At 49.5% G+C, this 27,560-nt stretch overlaps 7 protein-coding genes across 7 annotated transcripts; 2 read left to right on the forward strand and 5 right to left on the reverse strand.

Annotated features, from left to right (window-relative positions):
- Positions 1-514: 514 nt before the first annotated feature.
- On the forward strand, positions 515-3,568 carry EDB82DRAFT_114476 (uncharacterized protein). Its single transcript, XM_025732721.2, has 3 exons — positions 515-2,120; positions 2,177-3,057; positions 3,117-3,568. The coding sequence occupies exons 1-3, from the start codon at positions 895-897 to the stop codon at positions 3,182-3,184; spliced, it is 2,175 nt and encodes a 724-aa protein (XP_025587649.1). The 5' UTR covers positions 515-894; the 3' UTR covers positions 3,185-3,568.
- A 138-nt stretch (positions 3,569-3,706) lies between these two features.
- On the reverse strand, positions 3,707-5,973 carry EDB82DRAFT_493300 (tryptophan synthase beta subunit-like PLP-dependent enzyme). The gene is made up of 2 exons (XM_025732710.2): positions 5,542-5,973; positions 3,707-5,482 (listed from the first exon to the last, which is right to left on the reverse strand). The coding sequence occupies exons 1-2, from the start codon at positions 5,743-5,745 to the stop codon at positions 3,953-3,955; spliced, it is 1,734 nt and encodes a 577-aa protein (XP_025587648.1). The 5' UTR covers positions 5,746-5,973; the 3' UTR covers positions 3,707-3,952.
- Positions 5,974-6,289: 316 nt separating this feature from the next.
- EDB82DRAFT_493302 (uncharacterized protein) lies at positions 6,290-7,072 on the reverse strand. The gene has a single exon (XM_025732698.2). It carries the CDS (start codon positions 7,005-7,007, stop codon positions 6,402-6,404), a length of 606 nt encoding a protein of 201 aa, XP_025587647.2. The 5' UTR covers positions 7,008-7,072; the 3' UTR covers positions 6,290-6,401.
- Positions 7,073-7,295: 223 nt separating this feature from the next.
- On the reverse strand, positions 7,296-9,758 carry EDB82DRAFT_438502 (glycosyl hydrolase family 76-domain-containing protein). Its single transcript, XM_025732687.2, has 2 exons — positions 8,943-9,758; positions 7,296-8,885 (listed from the first exon to the last, which is right to left on the reverse strand). The coding sequence occupies exons 1-2, from the start codon at positions 9,423-9,425 to the stop codon at positions 7,530-7,532; spliced, it is 1,839 nt and encodes a 612-aa protein (XP_025587646.1). The 5' UTR covers positions 9,426-9,758; the 3' UTR covers positions 7,296-7,529.
- Positions 9,759-14,240: 4,482 nt separating this feature from the next.
- On the reverse strand, positions 14,241-16,881 carry EDB82DRAFT_493305 (Noc2p family-domain-containing protein). The gene has a single exon (XM_025732665.2). The coding sequence runs from the start codon at positions 16,679-16,681 to the stop codon at positions 14,381-14,383; it is 2,301 nt and encodes a 766-aa protein (XP_025587644.2). The 5' UTR covers positions 16,682-16,881; the 3' UTR covers positions 14,241-14,380.
- Positions 16,882-16,925: 44 nt separating this feature from the next.
- EDB82DRAFT_114682 (vacuolar protein sorting-associated) lies at positions 16,926-17,875 on the forward strand. The gene is made up of 3 exons (XM_025732654.2): positions 16,926-17,059; positions 17,112-17,348; positions 17,408-17,875. Exons 1-3 carry the CDS (start codon positions 16,976-16,978, stop codon positions 17,801-17,803), a joined length of 717 nt encoding a protein of 238 aa, XP_025587643.1. The 5' UTR covers positions 16,926-16,975; the 3' UTR covers positions 17,804-17,875.
- Positions 17,876-17,946: 71 nt separating this feature from the next.
- On the reverse strand, positions 17,947-27,222 carry EDB82DRAFT_421559 (uncharacterized protein; the record flags this gene model as incomplete). Its single annotated transcript, XM_065607600.1, has 4 exons — positions 17,947-19,208; positions 19,612-19,744; positions 19,789-20,397; positions 20,452-27,222. 4 exons carry the CDS (start codon positions 27,220-27,222, stop codon positions 17,947-17,949), a joined length of 8,775 nt encoding a protein of 2,924 aa, XP_065465987.1.
- Positions 27,223-27,560: the final 338 nt, after the last annotated feature.

Consider the following 27,560-nt stretch of genomic DNA (forward strand, 5'->3'; position numbering starts at 1 on the left):
TAATAGAGGCATGAGAGCTGTTTAGCAAAGTAATTCTCCCGACACATTAAATGGATTTTGTTTTATGGTAAAACTAAGCTGATGAGTCTTTTCCCCCAGTAAACAAAGAGATATGTAATCATTGGTCCCCTTGTGTCACTTTGAGGTCGTGCGTGGCTGAATGGTAATGTGATGTGAGCTTGGTTATGACGAAATAGCCATTTAACATTCTAATGCCCCACGCGGTGAGCATTCCAGCATGGGTTTTTTTCCTTGTCCTTTTGCAATAAAGCAAAGATACACATTATTGACAGGCCGTAATGGTTTACAAGAGAATCTTATTCAAATGTCTCGTGTTTTACCAGAGGAATAGGCTTTAAAGTCTTCAAAGTCAACATTGAGTCGCAATCGCATGCGCATGCGCCCTTATCAGATAAGAGGAATCTCCGTCATCGGGGATGGTTTCTCCGATCCTGGCGGGTCCGCGTGAGTGTTTTGAGGCTTGTAGGTTGTTGAATTACAGCGTGCATGGTCGCTAGAGGTACCTAGTAGTATTCGCAGGTCATTCTCCAAAACCAAATGGGAAAACAGCCGCCATCCCATTGATCCCATCCCGCTTCCGTTTCTGCTACCTCGCCTTACTTCTACTACGCGTGCTCTGCTCTCTCTTCTCCCCTCCTCAGTATTTACGGAATTTTCTCAACACATACGGGCGTCAGAACGCAAAATGACCTAGTACTTTTGTTTTGTACCTGGTCTGTTTCAACTGTTAAGACGCTTGCCTTAGTCTCATACTTTCTCTTTTGAATCTTTCCTTTCTTGCAACCGCCAGCTTCGTCCCGTCCCGCCGTTTCTTTTTCTCCAGCTAATCGACCGCTTCGCTCCAATTCTCTCTCCCCTTTCGCGTCTTCCACGATGAAGTCAGCCAAGGCGCCCGCGACAGAGAGCTCGTCGCACCGCCGGTCGCAGCCCGTTCGTCAAGCTCGTACCAACCCTGCGCGAAGCACCGCGAACATGGGCCGCTCCGGTCCTGGCAGAGACTCGATCGGCGTTGCTGACCAGCCCATCGACATTTTCCCTGCGATCACTCACTTCGCCGATGCCATTACCGCTCTCCCCAAAGAGCTTGTCCGACATTTCACACTTTTGAAGGAGGTTGATGCCAAACTTTTCACTCCTGAAGAACAGCTGTTCCGACTTGTCGAAGCTGCCACAAACGCTCCTCTTTCCGAGGCACGTCCGAACAATGAAACCTCAAGTGTTGCTGCTCCCGGGTCGGCGCCCATGAGCGCGCAAAACAGCTCAACCGGCAATCTCTTGAATAACAGCGCCCAGAGCGTGCCCTCGGTCGATGAATCTCACAGGGACCTCATTTTCGACCCTTCCAACCTACCTCGCCGCCACCTCTTCCGACAAACCGCGCTCAAGATCCAAGAGATGCTTGTATCCCTCGAAGAAAAAAATCACGTCATTTCTACGGCCAATGAAGCGCTCGAAGCCCAGCTCACTCGAATCGAAGACGTCTGGCCACATCTAGAGAACGAGTTCAGCGATGAGGCAAAATGGGGAAGCACCACGCACTGGGCATACCCTGAGAATAGATTTTCAAAGGCATCCAACGTCGATAGGACACGGCGCGACGGCGCCGCAGCAATCTCCGCCGCAGCACAGGCTCTTGCTGATGAGGCAGCCGCTAGAAGCGACGCCCGGAAGCAGGCCGTGCAAGCAAAGAAGGCTTCGAGAAACCACCACCACCACAACAACAACAACACTAATAACACCAATAATCATAACCACGAGTCAGAGGGTGACGACCATGATGGGAAGCACAAGCCTGAGGGCCCCAAGAAGACCGCCAAGTCAAGGAAGTCGGCGGCGGCGGCTGCAGCAGCGGCCGAAACTGTTAATGTCGGCCTGGGCATCTCTACAGCCACGACCACCAATGGAAATCCACCGCAAAAGCGACGCAAGGTCGAGAAGCCAACAAACGGTGCCACAGCGACAGCAGATCGTGCCATGAGCGCTGTCTTTGGAAACGCTGCACCGAAAGCGAAAACAACAAGCCCGCGAGCAACTCCTGCCCCTGAAGCGCCTAAGAAGAGAAAGGCCCTTCCTTCAGGTAGTGGACAGGCCAAAAAGAGGTATGTGCCGCCGATCCGAGATACTTCGAGCAAGATGCTGACATGTTGATTTGTAGTAGGAACGGCGTGACTGGCATGTCAACGTCTGCTAACTCGTCGCCCGTGATTACTGAGCTCCCCGAGCCAAAACTTCCTCCTGTTCGCGCATCACCAGTACCTGTTCCTACCCCGAACCCAGCGCCACCAACTCGTTCACGACAAAATTCGATACAGAATGCAAACGCAGAGAATAACAAGGCCCGACCAACCTCAGCTCCTAATAAGCCCAATGGCACCACTGTTAATACGGCGAGTGTTGTACCTCCACCAAACAGCTCACTTCGCAATGGTACCACTGTTGAGCCCAAAGTTCCTAAAGAGACGATTGTGCCAGTTAAGATTGAGAATCCCAAGAAGGATACCGAGAGAACAGAAACTGTATCTGCTCCACCAACTACCACGGTCAACACCATCACAAATGCAACTCCGGTTCCCCCTGTAACTACCAGCAAAAAGGATACCAAGAAACCTGACGAGAACGAACGTAAGAATGACCGCAAGAGCGAATCATTACCCCCAGCTGCCCCAACACCAACAGTCACAACGAAGAGTGGACGGGCCAGTAAACCGTCAACGCCATCATTGGCAACATTTCAAGAGGCGGCGCCACCCCGATCACGCTCATCAAGAAATAATGACGGTACAGGCACAGGAAAGAAGAACCAAAAGAAAGCTGGTCCCACTATTCATGCTACTGTTGCTCAGCTGGCAGACGAAGATACAAACAGCAGTATGCAGGGCGACGAAGATGAAGCCGATATTGACGTAGATGAGCCGACATACTGTTACTGTAACGGAGTCAGTTACGGCGAAATGGTAGCGTGCGATGCTGATGAGTGCCCTCGCGAATGGTTCCATTTAGAATGTGTTGGACTCAAGGTTGCGCCAACATCAAAAGGTGAGTTTATTACCAGAACAACCGAACCAGTCAAGAATTGAAAAGCTAACTAAGTATAGCAAAATGGTATTGCGAAGACTGCAAGGAACGCCTCAAAATGGGCGGCAAAAAGTCCAATGGCAGATAGAAGAAACCCAAAAGACGATAGTTTGTCGATAGAAATTCAGGGGCCCAACGATTAGCGGTGGAACGAATTGCACTTTGTACTGCCCGGGAGAATAACGGGCTTGTGTATATGACAATGCATACGCATACATACCTACGGCGTTTCTTTTGTTTCTGGGAGAGTGGCGGAACTCGGTCTTACAGCACCCCATTGTGTCAGTGTTTAGAAAGGCATGCGCATCAAAATAATGGATTGAGTACCAGACACTGGATCCTAACCCGGGATGGCGATTTCCAATAACATACTATTAGCTTGGGTAGTCTGTGATTCATTAAAGGTACAGCTTAAGACATTGTACCTTGTGTTGGGAGACATCTATCTTTGGCCCGTTTCCAGTTCATGAGCAGGCTATCAAATACGGAACATGAGATCCTTTCTTCACGATGCCAATTGACCTTGCAGCTTCGAAAGGATGGTGATATCGGGATTAATGGATAGGAACGGCAGACTCGCATAGTCACGGTTTATGTAGCCGACGAGTGAACAACAACCGCGGCAACTTCTCTTATACAATTGTATCTGCAGTACTTTCAAATCATCTCTATTTTGATCATGACATGCATATCATCAAGTTTATCAACTTCAACACATGCCCAAATTCGCTAAATAACCACATCCGTCCATCTTTTGCAGAACTGAAGATATCAACTACCCCCGTCGTTTTGAAACCAAACGCCAAACCAAGGCCCAAACATATTTTCATCATCCCTTTATCTATCCATCTTTCTTTTATGATCGCAAGAATGTCTTGAATACTGGTGACTCGGTGCAGTCCTCGTAAGGATAACCGATCTTGCGCAAGAAGTTGTGAAGCTCGGTGACCTCTTCGTCAGGACATAATATTCCGGTAACGATCTTGCCGACGTCGCCGCCGTAGTTACGGTACTGGAACAAGCTGATGTTGAACTTGGGACGAAGTGTGACGAGGAACTTCTCAAGAGCTCCTGGTCTTTCGGGGAAGGTGAACATGTAAAGGCGCTCGTTGGGGACACCGGATCGTCCACCGACGAGATATCGGATATGGCTCTTGGCGAGTTCGTCGTTTGAGAGGTCTGTCACGGTCATGTTGTTTGATTGGATGCGATCGATGAGGGAGCGAAGTTCTTCGGATCGTTGGTGAGCGGGGGCTGTGAGTGAGACACCGATGAGGATGTTGGCGACTTCGTCTGTTGAGTAGCGGTAGCTGAACTCTGTGACACCGTGGGGCATGATGTTGTTGATGAGTTCGGAGAAGGCACCAGGGCGCTCGGGGATCTGGACAGAAAGAAGAGCTTCCTTGCCCTCACCCATGGTAGCACGCTCAGCGACGAATCTCAGGCGATCAAAGTTCATGTTGGCGCCCGAAGTAATAGCGATGAGGTTGCGCTTCGAATCGTCCGAGGGGTTCTGACTAACGTATTTCTTGAGACCGGCAATGGAAAGAGCACCGGCTGGTTCGAGACCTGAACGGGTGTCGTCGTACATGTCCTTGATAGCAGCGCAGATCTCATCGGTTGACACTTCGATAACGTCGTCGATGACCTCCTTGCAGATACGGAAAGTCTCCTCTCCGGGGATCTTGACAGCGGCGCCGTCAGCGAACAGGCCGACTTCCTTGAGAAGAACACGCTCGCCCTTCTTCAGCGATTGCGCCATGGCGTTGGCATCGTGAGCCTCGACACCAATGATCTTGACGTGGGGAGCCATGCGCTTGACATAGAGACCGATTCCAGCAATGAGACCGCCACCGCCGACACAGCAAAAGATGGCCTCTACCTTGGCCATGTTGACCTGACCGAACAACTCGTTTCCGATAGTGCCCTGGCCAGCAATGACATAAGGGTCATCAAAAGGAGGAATATTGATGAGTCCATCTTGGACCTCTCTTCGTGCACACTCCTCCTTGGCGGCGTCAAAATCAGCGCCGTGCAATACCACATGACCACCAAGACGGGCGACATTGAGATGCTTGATACTAGGAGTCGCTTCGGGCATGACGATGGTCGCGGGAATCTTGAGCTTGCGGGCAGAGTAGGCGACGCCCTGGGCATGGTTACCGGCGGAGCAGCAGACTACACCCTTCCAGCTCTTCTTGGGGTCGAGATGAGCCATCTTGTTGTAAGCGCCGCGCAGCTTGAAGCTGAATACGGGCTGCTCGTCTTCACGCTTGAGGAGGACATTGCATTCGAGTCGGTTGCTCAGGTTGATGGCGTGGGTGAGGGGAGTGATCTTGCAGGCCTCGTAAACTCGAGAAGTAGCGCTGGCGATGAGACGAAGGTACTGAGTATCATTGCTGTTAGCTTCCCAATTGATACCATATCATAAAGTATAAAACTAACGTCAGGGTATCCAGTAGGAAGAAGGTATTCTTCAGGAACAATCTCTCTGAGGCGGGCCTGCTTCTCTGCGGATGGTGTCGAGGGGTTTGCGCTGTACTCAGTCAAGGCCATTCCGGTCATCGGCGTTTGCGGACGAGATTCGCCATTTGTGCCATTGACGGCGCCGTTGGCAGGGACGGCCACGATGGGATCAGCAGAAGGCATCGTGAGTGTGTGAAGAAGTAGAAGAAAAGTTGTATGAGAGAGAAACAAAGAAAGGTCGAGATATCTAGCGTTAGATTTAGGTAGTTGTCACCGCCGAAAGATCGGACCTGAAATTTTGTTGATTTCGCAGGTATGAGTCGATTGACACAGGGTGACGTAGATTGTGGAGTGTACAGCACCAGATAACAAGTCTCTCTACCAGGTACGAATATTACATTGGCGGACTCACCGAGGCCGATACAAGGCCGGTTATCGTCTGATATAAGACGTTTGGGTTACTTTTTGTTTCTGTGTTTACTTGTAAATATGGATAATGACCTGATTGATTGCTACGAGAAGCAATAGCCAACAGGGGATTTCTATTCAACATTCTCAACTATTTGTACCATGTTTAAATTACCTTTCTCTCTTTGGTATGGAGGGGTTGGTGCAGGGTCCGTGGGGTTCGATATCGGAGGTCATATTCGCCTATTCTATCTATTCACCCAGAAGAGTAGAGTACAATGTTACACCATGTTATTCAAAAGGCGTTCCAAACGCGTATTAGACAATTACACAAGACATTTAAGAAAACATGAATTTATTCATATCATCTCTTAAATCAAATTATTGCTAATCAATCAACTCCCAAACTCCAAACTTCCTTTTCTTATCCTTTACTTTCGTACAACTTCATCATATGATGGTGGTGGTGCTTCTCTTGCGATGTGCTGCTGGTTGATGGCATCCAACTCATAGAGACCATCCTTAGTCTCTTCCTGAAAGCTCCTTGCAACAGGGACACTCTCGACTTGAGGCTGTCCAACAAGACCAACTCTCTGTGCTCCTGACTTGACCATCATAGCACCAGCCTGGTACCTCTCAGCCCTCTGAAGATTCCTGTTTGCCTGTTGTTCTGCGCGGAGCTGGGAGCGATCAGCGCGCTGTAGTTGTCTTTGGGCGCGACGTTCCATCTTGCGCTGGTGGCATGAAGATCGGCCCGCGTAGTTTGTGTATCCAGGGTTGGGTGAAGCTGTGTAGATTTGTTGGTTTTGGTTTTGGCGACTGTAGCAACCGCCTGAGCGGGTACCATTGTCTTCTTGGCTGGCGAAGATGGCGCTGACAGCAAGAACAAGACCGATGAGACCCATGATGACTGTTGGTAAGAATGAAGCAAGGATGAAGTTATGAGTAGAGATGTTTATAAGTGTTGAGCTTGGTAATTGTAGAGTAGCTGATGTTCTTGTATTGATGATATTATTCCTTCTTGGGGGAGAACCCATACTCTTATATCTTGAGATGCTATGGTTCTCTCCAAATGAAGCTATCCCTAAACTGCACTTTCATTCGAGATACAACGTAGCTATGCGAATGCGCAGCCACCTTCAGCGTAACCACTGTAGCTGGAATGGTACGCCCAAACCTTCTTAGCGTATTTATGTAAAGGTTGTCGCGAGCCACCCAGCCACCCAGCCAATCTGCCTCGCTGAATGGTTCGGATTCGTCTTGTGCTAGCGTTGGGGCAGAGTAACTGCTATTAATGATGTCAAGTTCTACCTATCCTCAAGATTTGACTTTGGGCATTGAGGCTTCTGGAGCGATGCGAGTGCGGGATGCGACGTAAGTTAGCCATCTTCACCTTAGACTGACACCGAGAAATAGCAACATTGCGGTTCTCAGCTGGTTTGATTCAATGCATTAGCTAAATCCTGAGCTGTTTCTATAATCTGCTATCTATCGCGATCTATCATGTCTATCATCCCTAACAAATATGTTTCCATCATAAGCGTAAAATATTATAATCATCAAAATGCCCGGGAAAGTTCCCAATATGCTCTAAGCAATGCGATTCCTCCGACCTGCGTTTCCACAGTTCGACCTCGACCCCGTGTATTAGGGTCGTTTACTCCTCGAGTTGATACTCTGCGAGCCCTAGGAAGGAGTCTATCCCCAGCAACGTCCATAACTTGCTGGTCGGGTTTTGACTCCAACGATGACAAGCCTCCTGTTCCTGGAATCCACCTGTGGCGTCCTCCCCACGTTTCACCCGCTGGCGTTCCTCGGTTGCGGTAATCAGTTGAGTTCTCGGCGTCGTGCTTGATACCATCGTTGTCCAACGTGACGCTTGCGTCAAAGATGCCAGCACCCCACCACATACCGAAAAGACCAGCATCATCTCGTGTTTCAAGGGCTGCTAGGGCATTGTGCTTGACCCAGCCCAAATACGATTGACAAGCTTTTGCATGGATAGACTTGACTTTCTTAAAGCCATGGGGATCGACTATCCTGCCATTTCGACCCCTGAGTGGTTCAAGTGGGCTGCAGAATGTTGTAAAGTGGTGGAAGAAGATACCCTTGAATGCCTGGCCATCTTGGGAGCAGGTGCTGCTAGCATCACATTGTTCTTCTAAGATTCCTCCTCGTCCAAGCCCACGCCAGGGTGGTAGCTGACCGGGACCTAGGCGGGTTGTATCATCTGAGGGCTTGTCGCCTTTCAAATTCCATCCCGTCGCTTCAATCACGGACTGGATCAAGCGATGGCCATCTTCCAGGTACGATGCACTACCACTAACAGACCAGAGTCCTCTTTGGCCTGTTAGCAAGACACCCTGGTTGTACGTGTACACCATCTCGTCTCGAACGTCGCACTTTGTGTTGCCGGGCTTACTACTGTCAATATGATATCCATCGACAAAAAGGCCGCGGGAGTTGGTCATGTTGACGTCTATGAGCCACTTGTATCCCTCAATGGCGGCCTCAAGATGTGCCGGGTCGTTATCCGGGAACACAGCATTGTTGAGCCATGGAGCAGTGAAGTTGTCGCCAGGGAAGTGTTCGTACATGGAAATCGAGGCAGAAATCCATAGTTCGTTGGTGATGGCGTTTTTGTAAGGGTTCAGACGAGGATTCCAGACCATGCCTCCATTGCAGAATTTCGTTTCCCAACCGTGAGTTGCCAAGTTCCAGAAGATGCGAGAGCGGTGCGCAAATGACGAGAACCAGTTGTAACCCTGCCATGGCATAGCATCAATCATGTCCTTTAGATTATTGGAAGCGGCCCCCTTTGACTTAATCTTGGGATAGTGAAGTTCAGCATGTGTGTTGACGAATTTGATGGCTTCGATCCAGCCAAGAACCACCCACAGAATGTCATCATAGGCCTGCGATATCACGTCAGTAAGCGTTACATTTATTGTAGTATTTGTACCGTTACTCACCTGTCCTCGAAGCGACAGGACGTCTTGTCCAAAGTACGAACCAACGAGTTGTGCATAGAAAGTGGAAATAATATTCTCCTTCACTCTCCAATCATCGACACCAGCCAGATCGACAGTGTTGATGGCCTTGGACAAAGTTGTCAACATTCCAGCTACAACTGTTCCCGTCACAGCTGCAGTCCAGTCGATAGCAGAGGGCCATGTCGCATAATCTGGTTCAAAAAAGGCGTTCTGCAATGTTGAGAGAGCACCAAGAGCATCTTCGAGAATCTGTGTCTCGGCAGGAGAAGGGTCTGATTTCTTTGGTGAGAAACTTAGAAATGTTTCTGGAATTGCACGACAGTTTGTTGGTTGTTCAGTGTATATGATAGGGCAGTAATCTTGCTGTGCGCTCTCACGACTGGGCGCAGCTGAGATGGGCTTGGTTATCGCAAGTACACTGGCGACGCCAGCAGCGACTTTGAGCCACGCCATTGGAGCCATGAAGGCTCTCGAAATAGCTGATTTTCAGATTCTTGGCGTTTATTGTAGTAGATCAGAAAAACTTGGTTGGATCAGGCCGCGTGGTTTTCATGAGATAAGTTGATCCATGTCATGTATGTATGGTGGCGATGCGATCTCGGCGTATATGAAGATACAAGATAAGCTAGATTTTAGGAAGGTACAGAACAGGTTCAACAGAGAAATAAGAAGAGAAAGGAAGGAAAAGGCCAAGAGTAATATATTCACATGAGAAAGGAGAAAAGGCCGCAAGTTTTGCGACAGTATTGAATCAGTGTCAAGTTTGTTTGCCAGTCAGGATTTAAAGTCGACAAGGTGTAACAGAACAGGCGATCTGCCCCACCACGAAACGAATCAAGCAGGTCACAAGATGGGTTCTAGAATATTGTGCTAAAGGTTGAAGAAACGGTGAGAAGTTGAGGCTTATTCGAGTCATGATAAAACTATAGTAGCAGATATTGACCCAAGAGGGGACAGCAAAAGCCTCAGTCGCGATTCCTCGGTTTGATCAAGCAAGACAAGTCTTGAATTCACGATAGGCGGGTAGCCACATTAATAAACTTCGCTTGTCAGTGGGGAAACTCGTTTCATGGTTAATTAAATTCAACGGATTTAATTATTAAATAATAATACGCAAGAAGGAGAACCCCTGGAAGAGTCAACAAAAGACTACAATGTTTGTTATTGACACAAACTGGTTCTCAACTTTAGGTTAGCCGTGATGGATGCACAAAGAAACACGACTGCGAACTGTGACTACACGCTTTGGACCTGCAGCGTGAATGTGGAATTGAACTGGAACCAGCCCCGCGGCCAACAGGGCTTTGGTTTGACGGCCCATGCCAACCAATCATTATTCGAGACATGGATCAGATCTAGCGGTCTTAAGGCTCCAAAACCCAAATTCAAGTGGCTGGTAGCAGCTGCCAAAGTGGATCAACATGGCGCTTTGTTTACTTTTGTCCAAAAACAGTCGTGACCCCTTCCTTCCTAAACACACTTGATAAACCTGGGTTGGATATCTCTTTCTCTCCACTAATTCACTGTCATTGTCACTTCCATTCTTACATCTTATTTGGTTTCTTATTTTTCACGCCTTTTCTTGACGCGTGTCTACTCACCAGATGTATCGCAGTCTTTAGTCGACATATTATTGACTTCAACTAACCATTATCACCCACCTCACAACACGGACCCGACGGACGCTCTTATACGCGCCACGGGTGCTGTCGCATCCATCCTCGCTTAATTAATATCGTCACATTCTCAAACCTCTTCATTCACTCACGCACACAACACAACGCGTGAGAAGGAACTATGGAGGCCGACACCGCCACCCGATATCGTTCCCGCATTCTTAGAGAAATGAAAGCAAACCGCGATAACCCATTCAACTCCCCGCCATCATCCACCGGTTCCCACGGCACCGTTAGCCCAACAGTTTCTTCCGTCTTTTCTGACCCTGACGGCGAGTCTACACGGAGACTCAACGAAGATATTGCTCGCGTTACTGCTCCTCGCAACCTACCTATCAATTGGGAGGCTGCCCACCGCAAGTGGCCCGAGTTCTTTGGTGCTCCCAAGACACGCGAAGTGCCTGTTTACGACGACGACACTGACACTCGACCTATGAGCGCCGAGTCAAAGGAGAACAAGCCTCCTGCTATCAAGTTCCAAATCGACGACATTACACAAAACACCTGGCAAGGTTCCGCTAGAACGCGTTCCGAGATGCAGCCTCGTGTCGATGACGGGTCTGATCTATCATCAATACTCTCCAAGTCTCCTGCACGAGCGCACTCTTATCATTCTTGGCACAAGAACATACATAACCCCAGCCCACTATCCAAGGTTCATAACCGAGTGTCTTCCGAATCAATGGCTGGCGAACAACAGCAAAGAGAATCTCTATCAGATGCGCTGGACCGTCTACGCAGAGGGGCAAGAAGCCCTGATCTTCAAAACCAGGACCAGCAAAAGTCATCACCAAATATGTCTTCCGCCAAGTCCAGCTTGACTGCTGTACCCCCATCACCCGTATCTCTCGCTAGCCCTGCCTACAACGAGAGCAATGCCCGCTCTTTCTTCATGCCCGACATCTCCCACCTTGGTGATTTCGTCGATGGCACACTTCGATTCACCGGCTCTATGAGAAACGGAGTTCCCATTTTTGTCAAGAATGGTAGAGTTCATGATCGTTTTGAGAAACCATCTCTCGCCGCTCATGCTGAAGTTGACGAGGTTGATGTGCCTGAAGACGAAGAGAAGATCTTTGTGTCGATGGACATGATCCGTGACGAGATAAATTCTCTTCAAGAGCACTACGATAAGGTCCACGAATATGCCGAGAACCTGCAGCAGCAGGTTGAGCGACTGGAGGCTCAGCTGAAGTCACGAAAGTCTTTCGACAACGACTATGACTCTTCTCGAGCAAACGAGAATCTTGTGGCCCAAAAGAACCGTAAGTAATATCACTCTATCAGTCAATGACAAGCGACTAACTGATTGCAGGTCTGGAACTTGAAATCTCTACTCTTCAATCGCGCCTAGAACAAGCTTCCCGTAAGAACACGTTGAACGAGATTGAGAACGACTCTTTGTCCCACGAACGAGACCGTGCCGTGAGGAAGCTACAAGAGGCATGTGAGGATATTAACAAGCTCATGCGCAAGCTCAACACGAAGCAAAAGGAGCTGGAGACGACACAAAAACAGCTTGAGTCAACAGATCAGATCCGTACTGAGAACGACACTCTCAAGCGCGATCTGATGTCTATCAAGCATGGACGTGACTCACTGGAGCTTGAGAACAAGACACTGTCGGCCGCCAATGAGACCCTTCGTAAGGATTATGAGGCCTTGAAGGAGGAGATTGAGTCCCTTCGCAGTGACAACAACGGTGTCAGACACGGCCACCAGTCCTTGTTCGGCGAGAACCGTTCGCTACAAACAACGAACAAGGCTCTTGTTGACGAGAATGAGGAACTCCGCGAAAACCTTGACGGTGTCCAACATGAACTCGATGCTGCCAAGGAAGAGATCGAGAACCTGCAGCAAGAACTGCAGAATGCATCACAGGATAAGTCATCGCTTGGCGAGGACAATGCAAGCCTGGTGCGACACAACGAAAAGTACTTTGAGGAGAACAAGCTCCTTCGACGCGAGAACTCCGGATTTGAACGAACTACGCGTGATCTTCATGATAAGAATAAGAAGCTCAAGGAGGAAGTGGGTTTCCTGAAGCAGCAGCTGGAATCCTACCGTCCGGTCCCCAAGGAAGACTTCTCTGCCCGTCTTGATGATGAGACTGAGGAGAACATGACATCGGCTTTCTTCATTCCTGACATCACCATGAACAGCACCGACAATGTTGATACTGCCGAGAATGCGGAAGCTACCGAGACTAAGGAGATTACCGGGCAAACCGATGATAGTGTCAGATTGCCGACTCTTCCTGTTATCACGGAGGAGGAAACTCGCACCCACACCAAGCGCGACAGCACTGTTCAAAGCGAAACTAGGCAATCGCAGAGCAAGACCAAAAACTCTAAATCTGGCACACAACAAAAGGTTGCCTTCTCAATCCCCGGAAAGACGTCAAAGAAGAGCAGTTCCAATGTTGCCAACCAAGGAAGCAAGCGTCGAACAACTTCCGATTCTAAGAGACGAAGCTCTTTGAAGGGTATTGCAACTTATACCTACGACATGGACACAGTAGAAGACAACGATGAGACGACTGGTGCTCAATCAGTTGAGAATACTACACAGGATAACGATTACTCAACACAGCTGGACGTTGTTCCCTTGCCACGTAAGGAAGCCAAGGGTACAGAGCAGAAGCAGAAGCAGTCAAACACTAAGGATTTGACTGTCCAAAGTCAAAAGTCTCAGCACTCTCGATCCAATTCACGATCTTCACGCAAACAGGTCACGACTGATATCACGGCTAACAGCATCAAGAGCGACAAGGATACCTGCCCTGTTCTCTCGAATGATGCCAGGAGAGTTCTTGACGATCTCTGCGAGCACGAATGCAAAAACTGTACAGTTTGCAGCCGCATCACATCTCACCGTGGCATCTTTTCTTCCGCTGATATTGTTGCCGGTAAGAAGCGTATTACTATTCGACGACCTGTCCCTGTCACGGATCGTGACCTCTCAGTCGAGGATCCCACCATGCGACCTTCTCAGCACCCTGGTCATGCACTCGCTGTAGTTATCAAGGGCTTGGAGGATGAGTCTCACCATCTTCAACTCGAGCTCACCCGTATTCAAGCCAAGTACAGCGGTCGGGACAAGGCCTTGGGCCGCCGTGATCGTGTCAGCCTTGCTGAAAGTATTCGCACGCTTCTGAAGCAACTTGAGGCGAAGAATGACCAGATCTACAGCTTGTATGATGTTCTTGAGGGTCAGAAGGCTGCTGGCCAGGCCATGTCGGAGGAGGAGATCGAGCTGACTGTGCTCAACATCACGGGCATGACAGTCCGCGATGCCACAAGTCACAGCGACCAACTTACTTGGGAGGGTATCCCCGAGCTATAAAAATTGTTGACATGATATGGAGCGTTACGGGCATGTGCAATTCGATATCAACCATGAAAAGGCGTTTTTGGTTCAGAAATTGGTTCATTGGTACTGGTGTATTGACCATCGCGGGTTAGATGGCTTTACTGGGGGAGTTTGGAATTACCAGGGTCAAATCACTTAGTGTATTGCGTTTTGTACAAATTTGACTCGCTATTATTTGGCGAGAATGACTATGAAGACATTTTTTCAGTTGAATTCATTACATCCCTTTGGCAATCTTTATTATTCGTTCTGTTGATGGTGAAGTTTAACAGAAAAAGGTAGGTAAGGTATCCTTGATTTAGGTCTAACAAATATGAAATGATGTCCGTTTTACACACCGGCCCAGAAAAAACACGAAATATTTTATAGCTACTCTTCATCATGCTCATCGCTGTCACCAGCACCATCGGCCATCTCATCGTCCTCATCTTCTTCGTCGTCCTCGGCCTCGCATTCTTCCATCACTTCATCTTCCATATCGGCCTTCTCATCCTCTCGTCGCTTGCGGTCGTCCTCCCTTCTGGCCTCCTCGAGAAGCTTGGCACGCTCAGCACGAGCCTTGCGCTGTCCAACAACGAATGCCCCAAGAGGTGTCTTGGCAGTGTCAAAGTCACGCAGGAAAGCGTCAACCTGGGTGCGGTCCTTGGGTGCGAAATCGACCTTGGAGCGCTTCTCCTCGATGAACTTGGCGTTGGCCTCGAGCTTCTGCACAAGAAGAACGAGTTGGCCGGCGAGCTTGGCGTTCTTGTTGCCAGAGGTCTTGTTGCGGGCTTGCTTGAGCCAGCGCTTGAGCTGGATGATGATAGGGAGGGCGAGCTCAGGGAAGGCAATTGAGGTAGCCCAGAGCATGAAGTACTCGCTCAGAAGCTCAGCGAGCTGCTCGCCGATACCGTCCTGTAGAACACGGGTGCGGAGGTATGACTTAGGTGCCTTGTATGATGTGGCAAAGTCAAAGGGCTTGAGGGAGGCGGCCTTGGGAGCCTTCTTCATCTCAGCTGAGGTGAGGACCTCGAGGAGGGGAGAGGCGAGGGGGATGTAAGTGCCAGTGGCGCGAGAAATTCGGAGGAGTGAGCGGATGAGATGGAAGCGGAAGGGGAAGTAAACGGCGGTGGGGATCAGGCGCATGGCTCCGAAAGTAACCTGGACGAGAGGGTAGATGAGGAGCTTGAGCTGACTCTCCTTTCTGGCCTCAGCCTCCTTCAAGGGACTGCAGTGCTCGGCGAGAACACATGACCAGAAGTCGAGAGAGTGGGTGTACTGCCAGTTGTAGACGATTCGGAAAGCGTCGTTCTTGTTGTGCACGATACTGTTGCGCAGATGAATGGCCAGCTGTCGGATAAAGGAGAAGGCAGTGGTGTAACCAACAGCCTGGTCGATGCCCCAGAGCTCAGCAGCAGAGTTCTTCATGAGGTTAATACCCTGGACAGTGTTGGCGTTTGTGACACGGCAGCCCTGGATAAGACCTTGGTAAACGGCCTTGAGGACTGTCTCGCGGATACCCTTGTCACCGATCACGACGAGACGTCGCAGAACAAGGAATGCTGTGATCTTTGTCGTCTCGGAACTGGCAGGCTGAGCCCAGAAGTTGACGACGGACTTGGCGAGAGCCTTGACGAGCTTCTTGAACGAGAGGAGGTAGGGGAGAATGGGGGTGATGGAGGAGAGAGTAAGCTTGAGGGTCTTGTCGTCGGAGAGGGTGCTCAGGAGGTGCATGATAGAGGAGGTGTATGTCTTGAGCAGTAGAGACAAGGTGTGGAATTTTCTTGTCTCGGTCTGGACGTAGACTCTGCCAGAGGCGGACTCCTTGACAGGGAGATGGTGGTTCATAACCGTAGGAATCTCCTTGAGAGCAAGGAGGAGAATGTCGTTGAAGACCTCGGGACTGTTGATAACATATCGCTGCTCAGACTCCTCATCATCCTCATTCAAGTGCGCGGCGCAACGGAAAGCCAGAACGACTTGTCGAGCAGCTCGCAGGGAGTTCTTCTCAGCCATAGCCTTCTTCCATGAAGCAACAAGCTCACGAGTCAACTCGTTCCCTTGCGCGACCGCGACAGACTCTGCCTCCTTCTTGCTCTTTTTTTGCTTCTTCTTGGGCTGCTCGTCTTCTTGTTCCTCCTCGTCGTCACCGCTGAGCGCATCGACTTCTGCAAGATCGGCGTTATCGTCAAAGTCGAGGACCTCGGGGTCGTTCTCCTTCAAGAACTTGTAGAATTCGGGATCCTTCTCGGCGAGCTCGTCCATGGTCTGTTTGCTCATACCAAGGTTATCCGCCTCTTCGATATCGTCGTCGCTGTCGTCGCCGGCAGCGAGGGGCTGCTCGTCCATTGAGTCATCACCGCTGGCTTCGTTATCCTCTGCGGCGTTACCGTTCCTCTTGCGCTTTCCAAGCTTCTTCTTATCGTCGATAATCTCATCGAAACCACCAGAGAAGAACTCGTCGACGCTCATGTCGTTGATCTTCTTGCCCTTGACGCTGGGCTTCTTTGCCTCTGCATCATTGTCATTCCTGATTGACTCGGCATCCTTTGATCTTCTGAGTTTCTTCTTGTCCTGAATCTGCTTGCGCTGCTTGAGCTTAGCACCGGCCTTGCGCTTCTCCAATGTGCCTGTTAGGTGCTTCTTCTCGAACTTCTTTGTCGCCTTGAGATTCCTCTTGCCTGGCGCCATTTTGAAAACTTGTACGCGCCTTGGCTGGTGAAGAATTCGACTTTTGGATTGGGGGTAGTTTTTGTTTGTATGGGTCTCTTCAGAGGCTCTTCTTTTGCAACCAAACCAAAAACCAAAATTTTTGCTGCGAGCTTATCGATAACGGAAGATCGGCGAAAACGACAGGCGGTGAGAATATTCTGCCAGGTCCCCTACGTAACATGTCATGTCCCGCAGGCATCCATTCATCCCACCTGAAGCCATAGCGGCGCATTACTTTATAACGTACATTTACAAACCAATGCTGCATTCATAATGATTCCACGACAAGGCTACGCGCCAACTCCTCATAGTTATATTCCTAATACGAGTCTTTCTGCTACTATAAATCTCGACGAGGTATATACTCAACAATTCGACTTATATCATAACCAAGCTAATAGTCGAGTAGGAAGTCAAACTTACAAACACCCGTGCCGAGCGCGATCTCCAAGAGTCACTTGCCGAGCTCTTTAGTATTATAATAACACTAGATGAACTCGAAAAGGCCTTCCTTAAAGATGCTGTCCCTGAAGCAGAGTATACCGAGATTTGCGAGCGATCGCTGAGGCAGTACAAGGCGCTGTTGGCGGATGAGACTATCGCCAGGGAATTTGGGGATCTAGAAGAATTCAAGGCCAGATGGGATGTATGACACTCTCTGATACTTCAATTGGCAGTTTATATTGAGAACTAACATTTGTATAGCTCGAAGCACCTCGCGCAACCGAGCGCATTCGTGTAGGTATGCCATCTACAGCCATCGACCGAGCCCCCTCAGCACCAACTCCAGCCCCCACCGCAGCAGCCAACAACACCAGCGGTGTTCTCATTCTCGAAGCCACCCAAGAGTTCATCACCTTCCTCGACGCAGTTAAACTCGGTCTCCTTTCCAAAGACCAGCTGCACCCTCTCCTCTCCGATGTGATCCAATCAGTAAACCGCGTTACAGACAAGGACTTTGAGAATCGAGGCAAGATCGTACAGTGGCTCATAACCCTCAACCAGATGAGAGCGACCGATGAGTTGAGCGAGGAGCAGGCGCGAGAGCTGGAGCTGGATATTCAGCAGGCGTACCAAGGTTTTAGAAGAACCTTGACTTGAGAAGCGTGATATGATGATTTTTTGTATATGTTTTTTGAGAGCGAAGATGCATGCTTGCGCCAAATGTCTACATGGCTATTAGAAGTGGTGTTCCTAGTCTATATACCCACGAACCTTCATTTTATGATCCATGATACATATAATTACACCAGGAAAGTCCAGAAGCTGGGGTACACGAATTCGGACTCAAAGATCCTTCGGACCTGATCGAGCACGAATCTCTCAACCTTGCCCACGTTCTTCAGACTTTGTTTTCCACCAACTCGTTCACCAATCTCGCTTTCTACACGAATCTCCTGTAAAAGACCACCGAATCTCGGCTTGTGATGCTCGTTCTTTGCAGCGCCAGTAGTACCCTTGGAATCCTCCTCCGTGTCGTCAGGGCCAACAGCTGCAAGCGCATCATCTGGACCAAGGAAGCAAAAGTGCACACGCTTGCGAATATGCGCCAGTACACCCACGCCGTCAAATGTCAACCCAGTGATGTTAAGCTTGAGCGGGATGCCCACGAAGCTAGGCATGGGATAATCGAGTAAAATCTCCGCTGTAAGGTTCAATCGAATATCGCCGTTGTAGCGTATCCTAAAGACAGCCTGCACATCCTCCACACGAGGCTCCCGCGGTCGTCGTCCAGCTTCCTCCTCTCCCTCCTCTTCTTCATCATCAACAATCGCTGAACCGCCAAGATGTGTATCCCTTGTCGGTGGCCGAGACGCCTCGACTGACGTAGGTGCAAGCGTAGACACACTTCCTTTCTCACGCAGACTCTGCAGCGGATCGAGACTAGCTTTGAAGTTGTCCACAGATGTAAGACTGCTCTGTGATGGGTTTCGGGTGTGACTCGGAGTCCCCCATTCGCGTGCCGGAGTTCCTGGGACACTCATCCAGTTGGTGTGATGTGCACTTGCAACAGCAGCCAAAGGCGTATGTGTGCCTGTACCAAGATGACTCTGAAAGTAGCCCAAACCCGATCCTCCCAGAATTCCCGGCGTTGAAGTTCCCAGGAAAGGACTTCCCAAGTCATGACCCATCATTTCATTTCTCAAAACCTCACTTCTCAACCCACCACCTCTCCTCGTGGATCCTCCCCACGGCGCAGGACCAGGCCTCATCCTCGTAGGTTCCGGAGGTGGCGGTGGAGGCGACGGTTCCTCTTCGCTATCTTCCTCATCATCATCCAAATCTTCTTCGTAGAAATCCGGCAATGGATCCGTAATGTCTTTGAGCTCGAGTGTTGGAGGGATAGTTCCAAAGTCGAAACCGTGTACTGTTACTGAGCGGATGAATTTGGGTAGTGGGACCGTCTGGAATTTATCGTGGACGAATTCCCGGATGCGTTCAGCGAGAGCGTCACCATCGGGACCACTCGTGAGTGTCTCCCAGTTTAATTCAATCGACATTGAATCTTAATTTCCTGGTTGTTGATGTCAGGTTTGTGTAGGTTCAGTTCACTTTGCATCAAGAAGTGGATGAGATGATGGGCAAGTTTTAGTGGCTTATAGGCGCTACAGGTGTCACAACCCCCCAAAGCGTCATGAACAAACTTAAACAGTCACTCTAGCATTAGAAAAGACTTGCTTCATTGTCTGCAATAAAGCAACAAGATATATATAATTCATTGAATTTATCATATATAATGCACTCCACTGTATCGCTAATGTTCCCCTCTTATTGAATGCTACCATGAAAACCTATAATAACGACGCTGATGCTTGCTTGTACATTTAACAAAAATGCAACCCCTTCTAACGTTTACAATGGCCGTCATGAACTGCATGTATACTCTTTCTTTCATTCGTGCTTTTCACCTCTCTTATCTGTCTTTATAAGTGCTTCAGCGAAGCATTTCGGGCTCTTCGAACCTAGCGCGCCCATAGTAGTGCGGATACTGAGGATTGTTGAACAAATGCCAGCAGTTGGGCGCCTGCAAGATGTATCTATCTCTAGTCAGTATTCGAACAATTTCGAGTAACAACATCGTCAACATACCTTGCCATAGCCTCTCGGAAACGAGACTTGTATTCCTTGGGACTTGTAACAGTGGGTCGATTGCGACCTCCACCTGCAAATCCACGATCTTTGATCCAACTTTCGAGCTTCTTGTCCCATGTGTATGTACGAATGCAGTCAATGATACCAACCACAAGCTCCTTGCGAGCCTCGTCAACAGCAATCATGAGGGAGTAATCCATCACGTTCTGTCTTGCCAAGAACAGTGTATCGTTCCATACCGAAGCACGGAGTAGTTTCTTTGAATGTTCTCTTGCAAAGAGAGGCGACTCATAGATGTACTCGACCATGTTTTCGTCAAGAAGGACCTCATTTTGCTCACCAGTAGATTGGATCTTGCGGTTACGCATAGAACCCTTGAGATCAAAGATTCTTGTTGCGGTGCGGTCGTAGAAGAGGTTTTCGGTAATGAGAAGATCCAGCTTGATGTCAGTTCCTGTAACTGGGTTCTTGATAAAGACTTGGAAAAAGCCCAACATCTTGGCGATCACAGAGGGCAAATCGTGGAATAGTGCTTCCGCCATGATGTTGAAATAGCCAGGAGCAAATCTCAAGAAAGCCGAAGTTTCTATAGGGGAAAGAGACTAAAGAGTATTAGCTGACTGAAACACAAGACTTACTTATCATATATAACTTACCTTTAAAATGAGTCGATCATCAAGTGTCTTGAGGAAGACTGACTTCGTCTTGCCGCCCTTGGAATCCCACTTGAGGCATCGTGAGAGCGACTCGACGATACGTTCTGCAACACCGCACTTCCTCCTGAGAGCATCGAACTGCTCTGCGTAAAAGATCTTGCAAGTCATCGTGGCAGATCCTTCCCGGAACTGATACTTCAGATGAGTTCCTGTGACACGGAGCAGACTCTTCTCGAGGTCTGTTTCAGATACCCAGTCGATGCTGTCAGAAGCAAGAGATTTGGGCTCTCCCTCGACACCGCTATCACTCTCGCGTTGCATGGTTTCTTGTGCTTCTTTTCGAATGTTGCGTAACTTGTCCTTATAGTCTTCGCTGTTGAGGGCAAGCGCAATTACTGAACTTGGCTCATCCTCACGCACAATGATATCAGAGTCGACAAAGATGTGGTCGCTAGGGTTGACGGGATATTCAAGTTGGTGCCAGCCGCTCGCACCTCTCTCAGCCCAGAAATTGGTAAGATATTTCATCAAACTTGTCTTCTGGTGTTTAGGTAGCTCCAATGGAATCTCGCTTGCGTCGACTGAGTCTGCGATCTCCTTGATATCGTGCAGATACTCATCTGTAGCAGAGTTTTCGAGATCGGCGACTCTTTCTTCATCATCAGAAAATGTCTGACTGGTGTTGGCGATAGTATGCTCATCGTTGTCCTCCTTTTCCATCTTCTCGTCCTTTTCTTCCTGTTCTTTGTCTTGGAGTTCCTGATGCTGTTCGTCGTCCTCGTGTTCTTGCCTCTGATTGCCATGTTGTTGTTCTTCTACGCTCGCGGGTGGTTCCGCAGGCGTCAATGGCTCAGCAACAGGATCAGTCCGTTGTCGTGACTCAGACTTTCTTGAAGCACTGCTGCCAGCACGTTTACTAGCTTCGCGTTCAGCGACACTCTCCGTTGGAGGGCTCGGCTCCTCGAAAGCCTCGTTCACATCATCGTAGACCTCAACAATGGCCTTTGTGGTGGTTCTTGGTAGCATGGCTCGAGGTTGACGCATGCTTGCAGCACGCTTCTTGCGGTCTCGGATACGCTCTTTCTCAAATTCACGACTGAGCTGCTCAAAATGCTTTGCCAGCGTTGAAACCTTGGACTCTCTCTTCTTATGGACAAATCGCGGAATTCCTGAAGCAGTCGCCTTACCCCTGTCTTTCAAGTTTCTCAAACCTAAGCGATCAGAGAGCTTCTTATCCACTCTGATCGACCCTTCAGGTGTTGTTGCTGACTCAGATCCTGTAGACTCGGAAGTACTCGTCTTTGACTCCTTGGTGCCAAGGCCCTTTCCAATCCCAGACTGTGTCCTAGCCAGTGCACGGGTTGGATGGGAAGTCGCTCTCACCATGGGAGGAGAAACCGCCTGTCCAGCTTTGCGTGGTGGTGCACGCTCTCCAGTAGGAGTAGGTATTGAGGATATACCCTGCTCTCGTCGAATTTGATCCACCTTCTCCGTTAAGGAAGGTACAGGAGAAGGTAAAGCTTCCATAGGCGATGGCATAGGCTCAACAGGGTCGGTCGCAGTCGAGTCGAATGGTTTGCTGGGTGCTTTTGGTGTTTGCTCAGGATCGATAGCAAGAGGTGTCTCTTGATCGTATAGATCTTCCGAGGCCTCGGCTGTTTCTGTTGGGAAATATTCGGAGGGAGGGTTAGATGGTGTTAGAGGAGTACAGGCTAAATCCAAAGCCTCAACCCGCTCGATAGCACCCTCTGCCGGGATCTCAACCTTGCCATCATCATCGGGGACATCTTTTTCATCGACAGGCTTTGATGAAGTGACACTAGCCTCCATACTGGTGTTGTCGGTGTAGTCCGTAGGTTGGGTGCTCTTCACTTCCTCTTCTGTGAATGTCTGAGAAGGTCGATCTTCGCTATCGACAGTTGATGGAGTGCCGCCCTCGTTTGACGTGAGCGACTCCTTCGACTCATTGTCAGTAAACATCTTTTTCAGTTGCATGATTGTCAACTGGCGCATATCCTTGTCGCTTAGGAAATCAGCTTCGAACTTGGTAAACGCTTGGTCCCATTCCCCAGCTTTCTCGAGCATCTCTCGGACGATACTGTTGAAAGGTACCACCTCGTAGTATTTCGAGTTGACGTAGATGTCTTGCAGCCTCTTCACAATAAGTGGCTGATCCTCCTTGGCCTTGGCTGTCAAACGTTCAACCTCAGACTTGCACAGATCTGCTTTTTCAGGCAGGACACTATCAATTCTAATACACATGAGCCTTGACTTGACTGAAGTCATGAATTTAGCCCATCTTTCCTCCATTCTTGCAAAAATCTCGTTCTTGAGTTTCAAGTCGTTGGTCACTTTCCATGTGATTCTTGCTCGCGGCACAACAATCTCCAACAGATCGATAGGGTCCCAATGGATGCGAATTCGGGCACCCTGAAGACTGAAATATCGAACATGATCTCGGTGATGGTCGTGAGGACAGTCATGCATGTATTTCATCTTCAGTCCACGTCCCCAAAAGAGGAGCTCCAAATATTTGCCAAAGGAGTATTTGAATGTAGCTTCCGACATGGTCCTTTCTTCAGTGTCTTTCTTACAGATCTTGCAATAGGTCCACATCGTAATACCCTCAAGGTCAGCCATAGGAGAGTTGCTAGGCAGATTCTCAACAAAGACTGTGATGCGAGACTGGTCATGTACATAAGTTCGGTGATGTTCTAGCATCCTGCGCTCGCAACCGTTGGAGGTGCAGACTTGATTCATGGTGTACGCAAGATCTTCAATGTATTGACCCAACGTGCAATCAGGATCCATGCCGGTGTCGATGTGCTGTTCATCGTAAAAATTTATAGCTACCAGAGATGGTTCGGTACAAGGGATCTTGGTCTCCGTGCAGATGACGGAATAGAGAACGACTATGTTCTGATGGGAGTATGGATCGAAGAGATCGAGGTTGCCCTGAATGTATGTTTCCCATTGACGTGTTTGGGTCTGGTAATTGTACAGGGCCTTGTCGTACTCAGCATCATGAACAGCTCGTAGAATTTCCATGATTTGCTTGGGTGCCTTTTGCCCTATCGCTTCGACCATCTCAGGCTTGATGAGTTGGAACCGAGGTGGATCTGCTTTCTCAGGATCCCCGTTTTCGTCGACGAAGTAGTCGTGATCACGGAGCCGGCGTAAATAAAGTAGTCGTCTCTCCTGCTCGCGTGCCTTCATCAAAAGGTAAGGCTGAGTAAACTTGACATATGGCGAAGCGGACAGGATTTTGGTTTCGTATTTAGCCACCATGTCACTATAGTAAGTCGGCATTGGAACGTCATCTGGAACTTGGCTGGTCTGGTCGTCGGCAGAAGGTTCTGGCTGCTCCTGAAGAGATGTCAAACGTTCGCGTTCTTGAACCAGTTGGCCTGACTGGTCAAGGGAGCCAGTATCATCGGCTTCGGCAATACTAGAGCTGTCCACAGTAGTTTGAGAAGGCGGTTCACTCTCACTTGCAGGGTGATTAACCACAACAGCGGGACCGTCTCTTGAGTGGTCAACACTACTGACACTCTGAGATCTGGCACTTTCCACTGGTAGCTGCACGGAGTTTGCCATGGATTCTCCGCCCTCTGGAAGTTCAATAGACTCATCCCTCAGGAGGCTTGACTCGAGCTTCAGGTTATAAACAACGTAAACCATAAACTCCATGATGTGCTTGACTTTTGAGAGTACCGTACTGTTAGCACCCCTCAGCGCGATTGTGCATCCAAGCTCGGGCGTGCAACCGGAAAGGAAGATGTATGACTTCTTGCGACCAGGGTAGTCATTATTCACAAATGTTCGGACTTCAAAGTTTGAGCAGCGTCCAATCTGAACGGGAAGGGCCAGCATATCAAGAGAGGAGATGATATCCGTTTCAGCACATCGCGAGACTGCCTCAATGACTGTGTGCTTAACATTGTATGCCACTGAGATGTTTGAATCGGACAGATATTGCAATGCCACGCCGGATATGCTTTTCTCGGCAAGGAGAACCTGTGGGCGAAGATTCGTGATTCTCTGCACCACAACACGCAGGAACTCCTTTTCTTGCTCGATGACGGGCTGCAAGCTCATAAAATGCTGTTGATGTCGCTGGTACTCAATGGGGAATGTTACAAGCATGACGCGAGGATTGGTGATCCTGCGTGGCATGCTCTTCAATGCCAAATTCTTGGTGAAGACTACACCAGAGATGTAGGCTGTATCGCCAGGCTTACCGCCCGGGATCCTTTTCAGCTTGACATAATGCCTGATATCCATATCTTCGCCTTTTGCAACGTCAGGGTCCACATCGTCCGTTGCCCGCAAAAGGATAGGGACGAGAGCCTTCTGCCATGCTGGGGGATTTGGAATCTCTGCATCGTCTAGCAACTGATGGAGGAGCTTGTCGACATGCCTCAAACTTGACGAGTTGAGCTCGACTTTGGGCGCCTTCCTGTGCTGCAAAGAATCACTTCTAGTGATTTGACTTGCACTGTGATGAGGCGTATCCAATGCAAAGAGCATTTCAGACGATTGCGATGGCCCCTTGTACACACCGGACTTTGGGCGCGGCGATGGCAAGTAGTGTATACTACCACCAACGTTGCTAGTGTTCCGTCGCCTTGGTGGTCGCCGATAGGCCCCGAGACTGCCTGGAAAGTCATCGATCCCACTTCTGCTCGCGAAGCTCATGCCGCTAATGCTTTTTTCACCTGCCCTATGGCGATATTTCCTATTAGCATTGACGTATGGGGTAAGCTCTGACTTGTCGTCTCCGAGGCTCCCAGGCTGCAGATCGCCTGTCATCGTCGCGAAGAGACTCATCTGTTCGTCTTCACTCGATTCGTCGGACATGTAATCAGCCAGTTCAGGATCGATGATGTTATCGTCGTGGAAGGCTGGAAACTTTGGCTTCTTAGCATTCTCATCGTCGACCACACGTCGGAAAGGCGCTCTCTCCTCTGGCGCAGGCTTGAATCGGTTGAGGAAGCCACTATGTTTGGAATGGTGTCTCTTATGACCCGCGGATGAATGTGGCCTCGCACTTAGCGATTTGAGGGATCGTGAAGAGCCGGGTCTGCTCAACTGAGGAGCATCGATCTCCAAAATAGCTGCAGTACGAGACTCCCCAAGGCGGCGGGTTGCAGGTATAGCCATCATGGGTGTTGTCACAGGTCTTGAAATGGGTCTCGAGTCTTCCGAACCTTCAGAAGCGACCCCAGATTCGTTATCTCTTGGCTTGGACTGGCTAGCGTTGCTGGGAGACTTTGCGTGATTTGAACCAAAGAATCTCGGCATAAATGATTGCTCATCCCCAGAATCATCTGAGCCGCTCCCGTCGAATCGTCTGGTGATGACCTCAAGACATCGCTTACAGACGCGCAATGAACCTTGCACGCCAAACCTTTCTCCTGAAATGACAGTAGTGCATTTTGAGTCAAAGATGCAGCCACAGGTGCGGCAATGATGTTTTCGTCTGAAGGCACTGAATGGCGTCTGACAAAGAAAGCACTCTTTGACAGTGTCATCCTTCATCCAAAACTCTTTACTCAACACCTGTTTTCGCATACGGTCAAGCTGTGCGTTGACCTGCTCCGAAGCCTCTTCATTGCTGGTAACAGTACCAGGTATTCTGAAATCTCCCGAGGCCATTTTTTGTGGTTTTGGATTGTGTGAGAAGGAATCGTGGCATACTGAATCGTGTGCGGATGTGCTGACGTGGCTAGGCTCCGCAGTACCTCTATCCAAAGAAGATTCTCTTGAATTCTGGTCGCCGGGAGATTTGGATCGACTGATGCGATCAATAACGGCAGGTTTTCTCCTTACACTATCGGGTGACAACAGAGATGAAGTAACGGAAGGGCTTCGAAGACTTCGGGTCTGCAAGGTTTGCAATGAGGGTGTACGGTGGTGATGTGGGCTTCTGGGGCTCGTTGGGCTCTTGAGGCTCTCCTCTATACTCGAGGTATCGTCACGTTTCGACCTGGGCGGTAGTTTGCCGTCTTTCGCATCATATAAACTGGCTGAAGATTCGGCGGTTGTTAAATGTGCTTGCAAATCGACTCTGCTGCTCACACTTTTCCGACTAGACCCAACACCACCACTATCCTCGGTGCGTAGAGTGGTATTACTAGGGTCTCTATGTACCGTGATAGGAGCAATCGTCGGGTCAGCGGCGATAGAGCTGGGCGCCTTCTTTGAAAAGCTTTGACGGTTCGTAGAGTTGGCCTTTTGATTAGACATAAGGCTGATGCTCGATGGCTTGGATGACTGAGGTTGCGGCCGGGGCTCGATAATGCCACCGGCTGTTTGGGCTGAAGCTCCATCGTTGGGTATAACTTGAGAGGATGTGGTGGACATGGATGCACCAGTCTCGGCTCGGCTCAGCGAGCTGATGGATGCTTTCGAGCCATGGTTCGCAGTGATTGATGTTCTCTTAGAAGAAGGCTCTGACTTCTCTCCGGCGGTTTGTTCCTGGGGCGACTTTGGAGAACCACCTACAGCTTCCCTCAGTCGACTGTAAAGACCGCTGAATCCTTGTTGAACGAGGTCACCGGTAAGTCCCTTGTTATCGGAGGTGGGTGCTGCTACAGGAGGCGGCGCAAAGTCGTTAAAGGTAGTAAGAGAGTCACTCTGGCTTGCAGAGGTGTGTATCTTGTCGAGTGCGTGTGCAAGTTGGCCGGTAGTAATCGAGCTGATAGAACCACGGCGGTTTCGGACAGGGGAGGTTTCTGAAGCTACAGAGCCAGCCCTAGGCGGCGACATGTTGGAGATGCAATTATCTCGATAATCGGTGGCGGGGTTGAGAGATAGAATTTCAAAGCGACTCGAAGAATATAAGTTGGGGTTTGGTATACGGGTATCCGGTGTTGGTCGACTGAAGGGTCCTAGATGTCTAAGACCCAACACATGTGACGTTTGTCCGCTTCAGGACTCTCAAACAAACACAACGGCCAAGGATCGAACGCGGGATATCAACAGCATGGTGAGTGTCGCGGATACTTCAAGATAGTTAATCAGACAAGCCGTCGATAAATAGAGAGGCGGCGAGCGGGGAGGTCGATCTTCAGGGTTCGCTGATCGGTGAAGCTGTTGTGGGTTGA

Source organism: Fusarium venenatum (assembly GCF_020744135.1).
Source record: "Fusarium venenatum strain MPI-CAGE-CH-0201 chromosome Unknown EDB82scaffold_1, whole genome shotgun sequence".
Lineage (NCBI taxonomy): Eukaryota > Fungi > Ascomycota > Sordariomycetes > Hypocreales > Nectriaceae > Fusarium > Fusarium venenatum.

Bases quoted from the DNA above. Each gene is read 5' to 3' on its own strand.
- EDB82DRAFT_114476 (XM_025732721.2), top strand. From the start codon at position 895: ATGAAGTCAGCCAAGGCGCCCGCGACAGAGAGCTCGTCGCACCGCCGG. The intron at 2,121-2,176 runs GTATGTGCCGCC...GTTGATTTGTAG, and splicing joins AGTGGACAGGCCAAAAAGAG to TAGGAACGGCGTGACTGGCA. The intron at 3,058-3,116 runs GTGAGTTTATTA...AACTAAGTATAG, and splicing joins GGTTGCGCCAACATCAAAAG to CAAAATGGTATTGCGAAGAC.
- EDB82DRAFT_493300 (XM_025732710.2), bottom strand. From the start codon at position 5,745: ATGCCTTCTGCTGATCCCATCGTGGCCGTCCCTGCCAACGGCGCCGTC. The intron at 5,483-5,541 runs GTTAGTTTTATA...AATGATACTCAG, and splicing joins TTCCTACTGGATACCCTGAC to TACCTTCGTCTCATCGCCAG.
- EDB82DRAFT_493302 (XM_025732698.2), bottom strand. From the start codon at position 7,007: ATGGGTTCTCCCCCAAGAAGGAATAATATCATCAATACAAGAACATCA.
- EDB82DRAFT_438502 (XM_025732687.2), bottom strand. From the start codon at position 9,425: ATGGCTCCAATGGCGTGGCTCAAAGTCGCTGCTGGCGTCGCCAGTGTA. The intron at 8,886-8,942 runs GTGAGTAACGGT...GTGATATCGCAG, and splicing joins TCCTGTCGCTTCGAGGACAG to GCCTATGATGACATTCTGTG.
- EDB82DRAFT_493305 (XM_025732665.2), bottom strand. From the start codon at position 16,681: ATGGCGCCAGGCAAGAGGAATCTCAAGGCGACAAAGAAGTTCGAGAAG.
- EDB82DRAFT_114682 (XM_025732654.2), top strand. From the start codon at position 16,976: ATGATTCCACGACAAGGCTACGCGCCAACTCCTCATAGTTATATTCCT. The intron at 17,060-17,111 runs GTATATACTCAA...ATAGTCGAGTAG, and splicing joins CTACTATAAATCTCGACGAG to GAAGTCAAACTTACAAACAC. The intron at 17,349-17,407 runs GTATGACACTCT...ACATTTGTATAG, and splicing joins AATTCAAGGCCAGATGGGAT to CTCGAAGCACCTCGCGCAAC.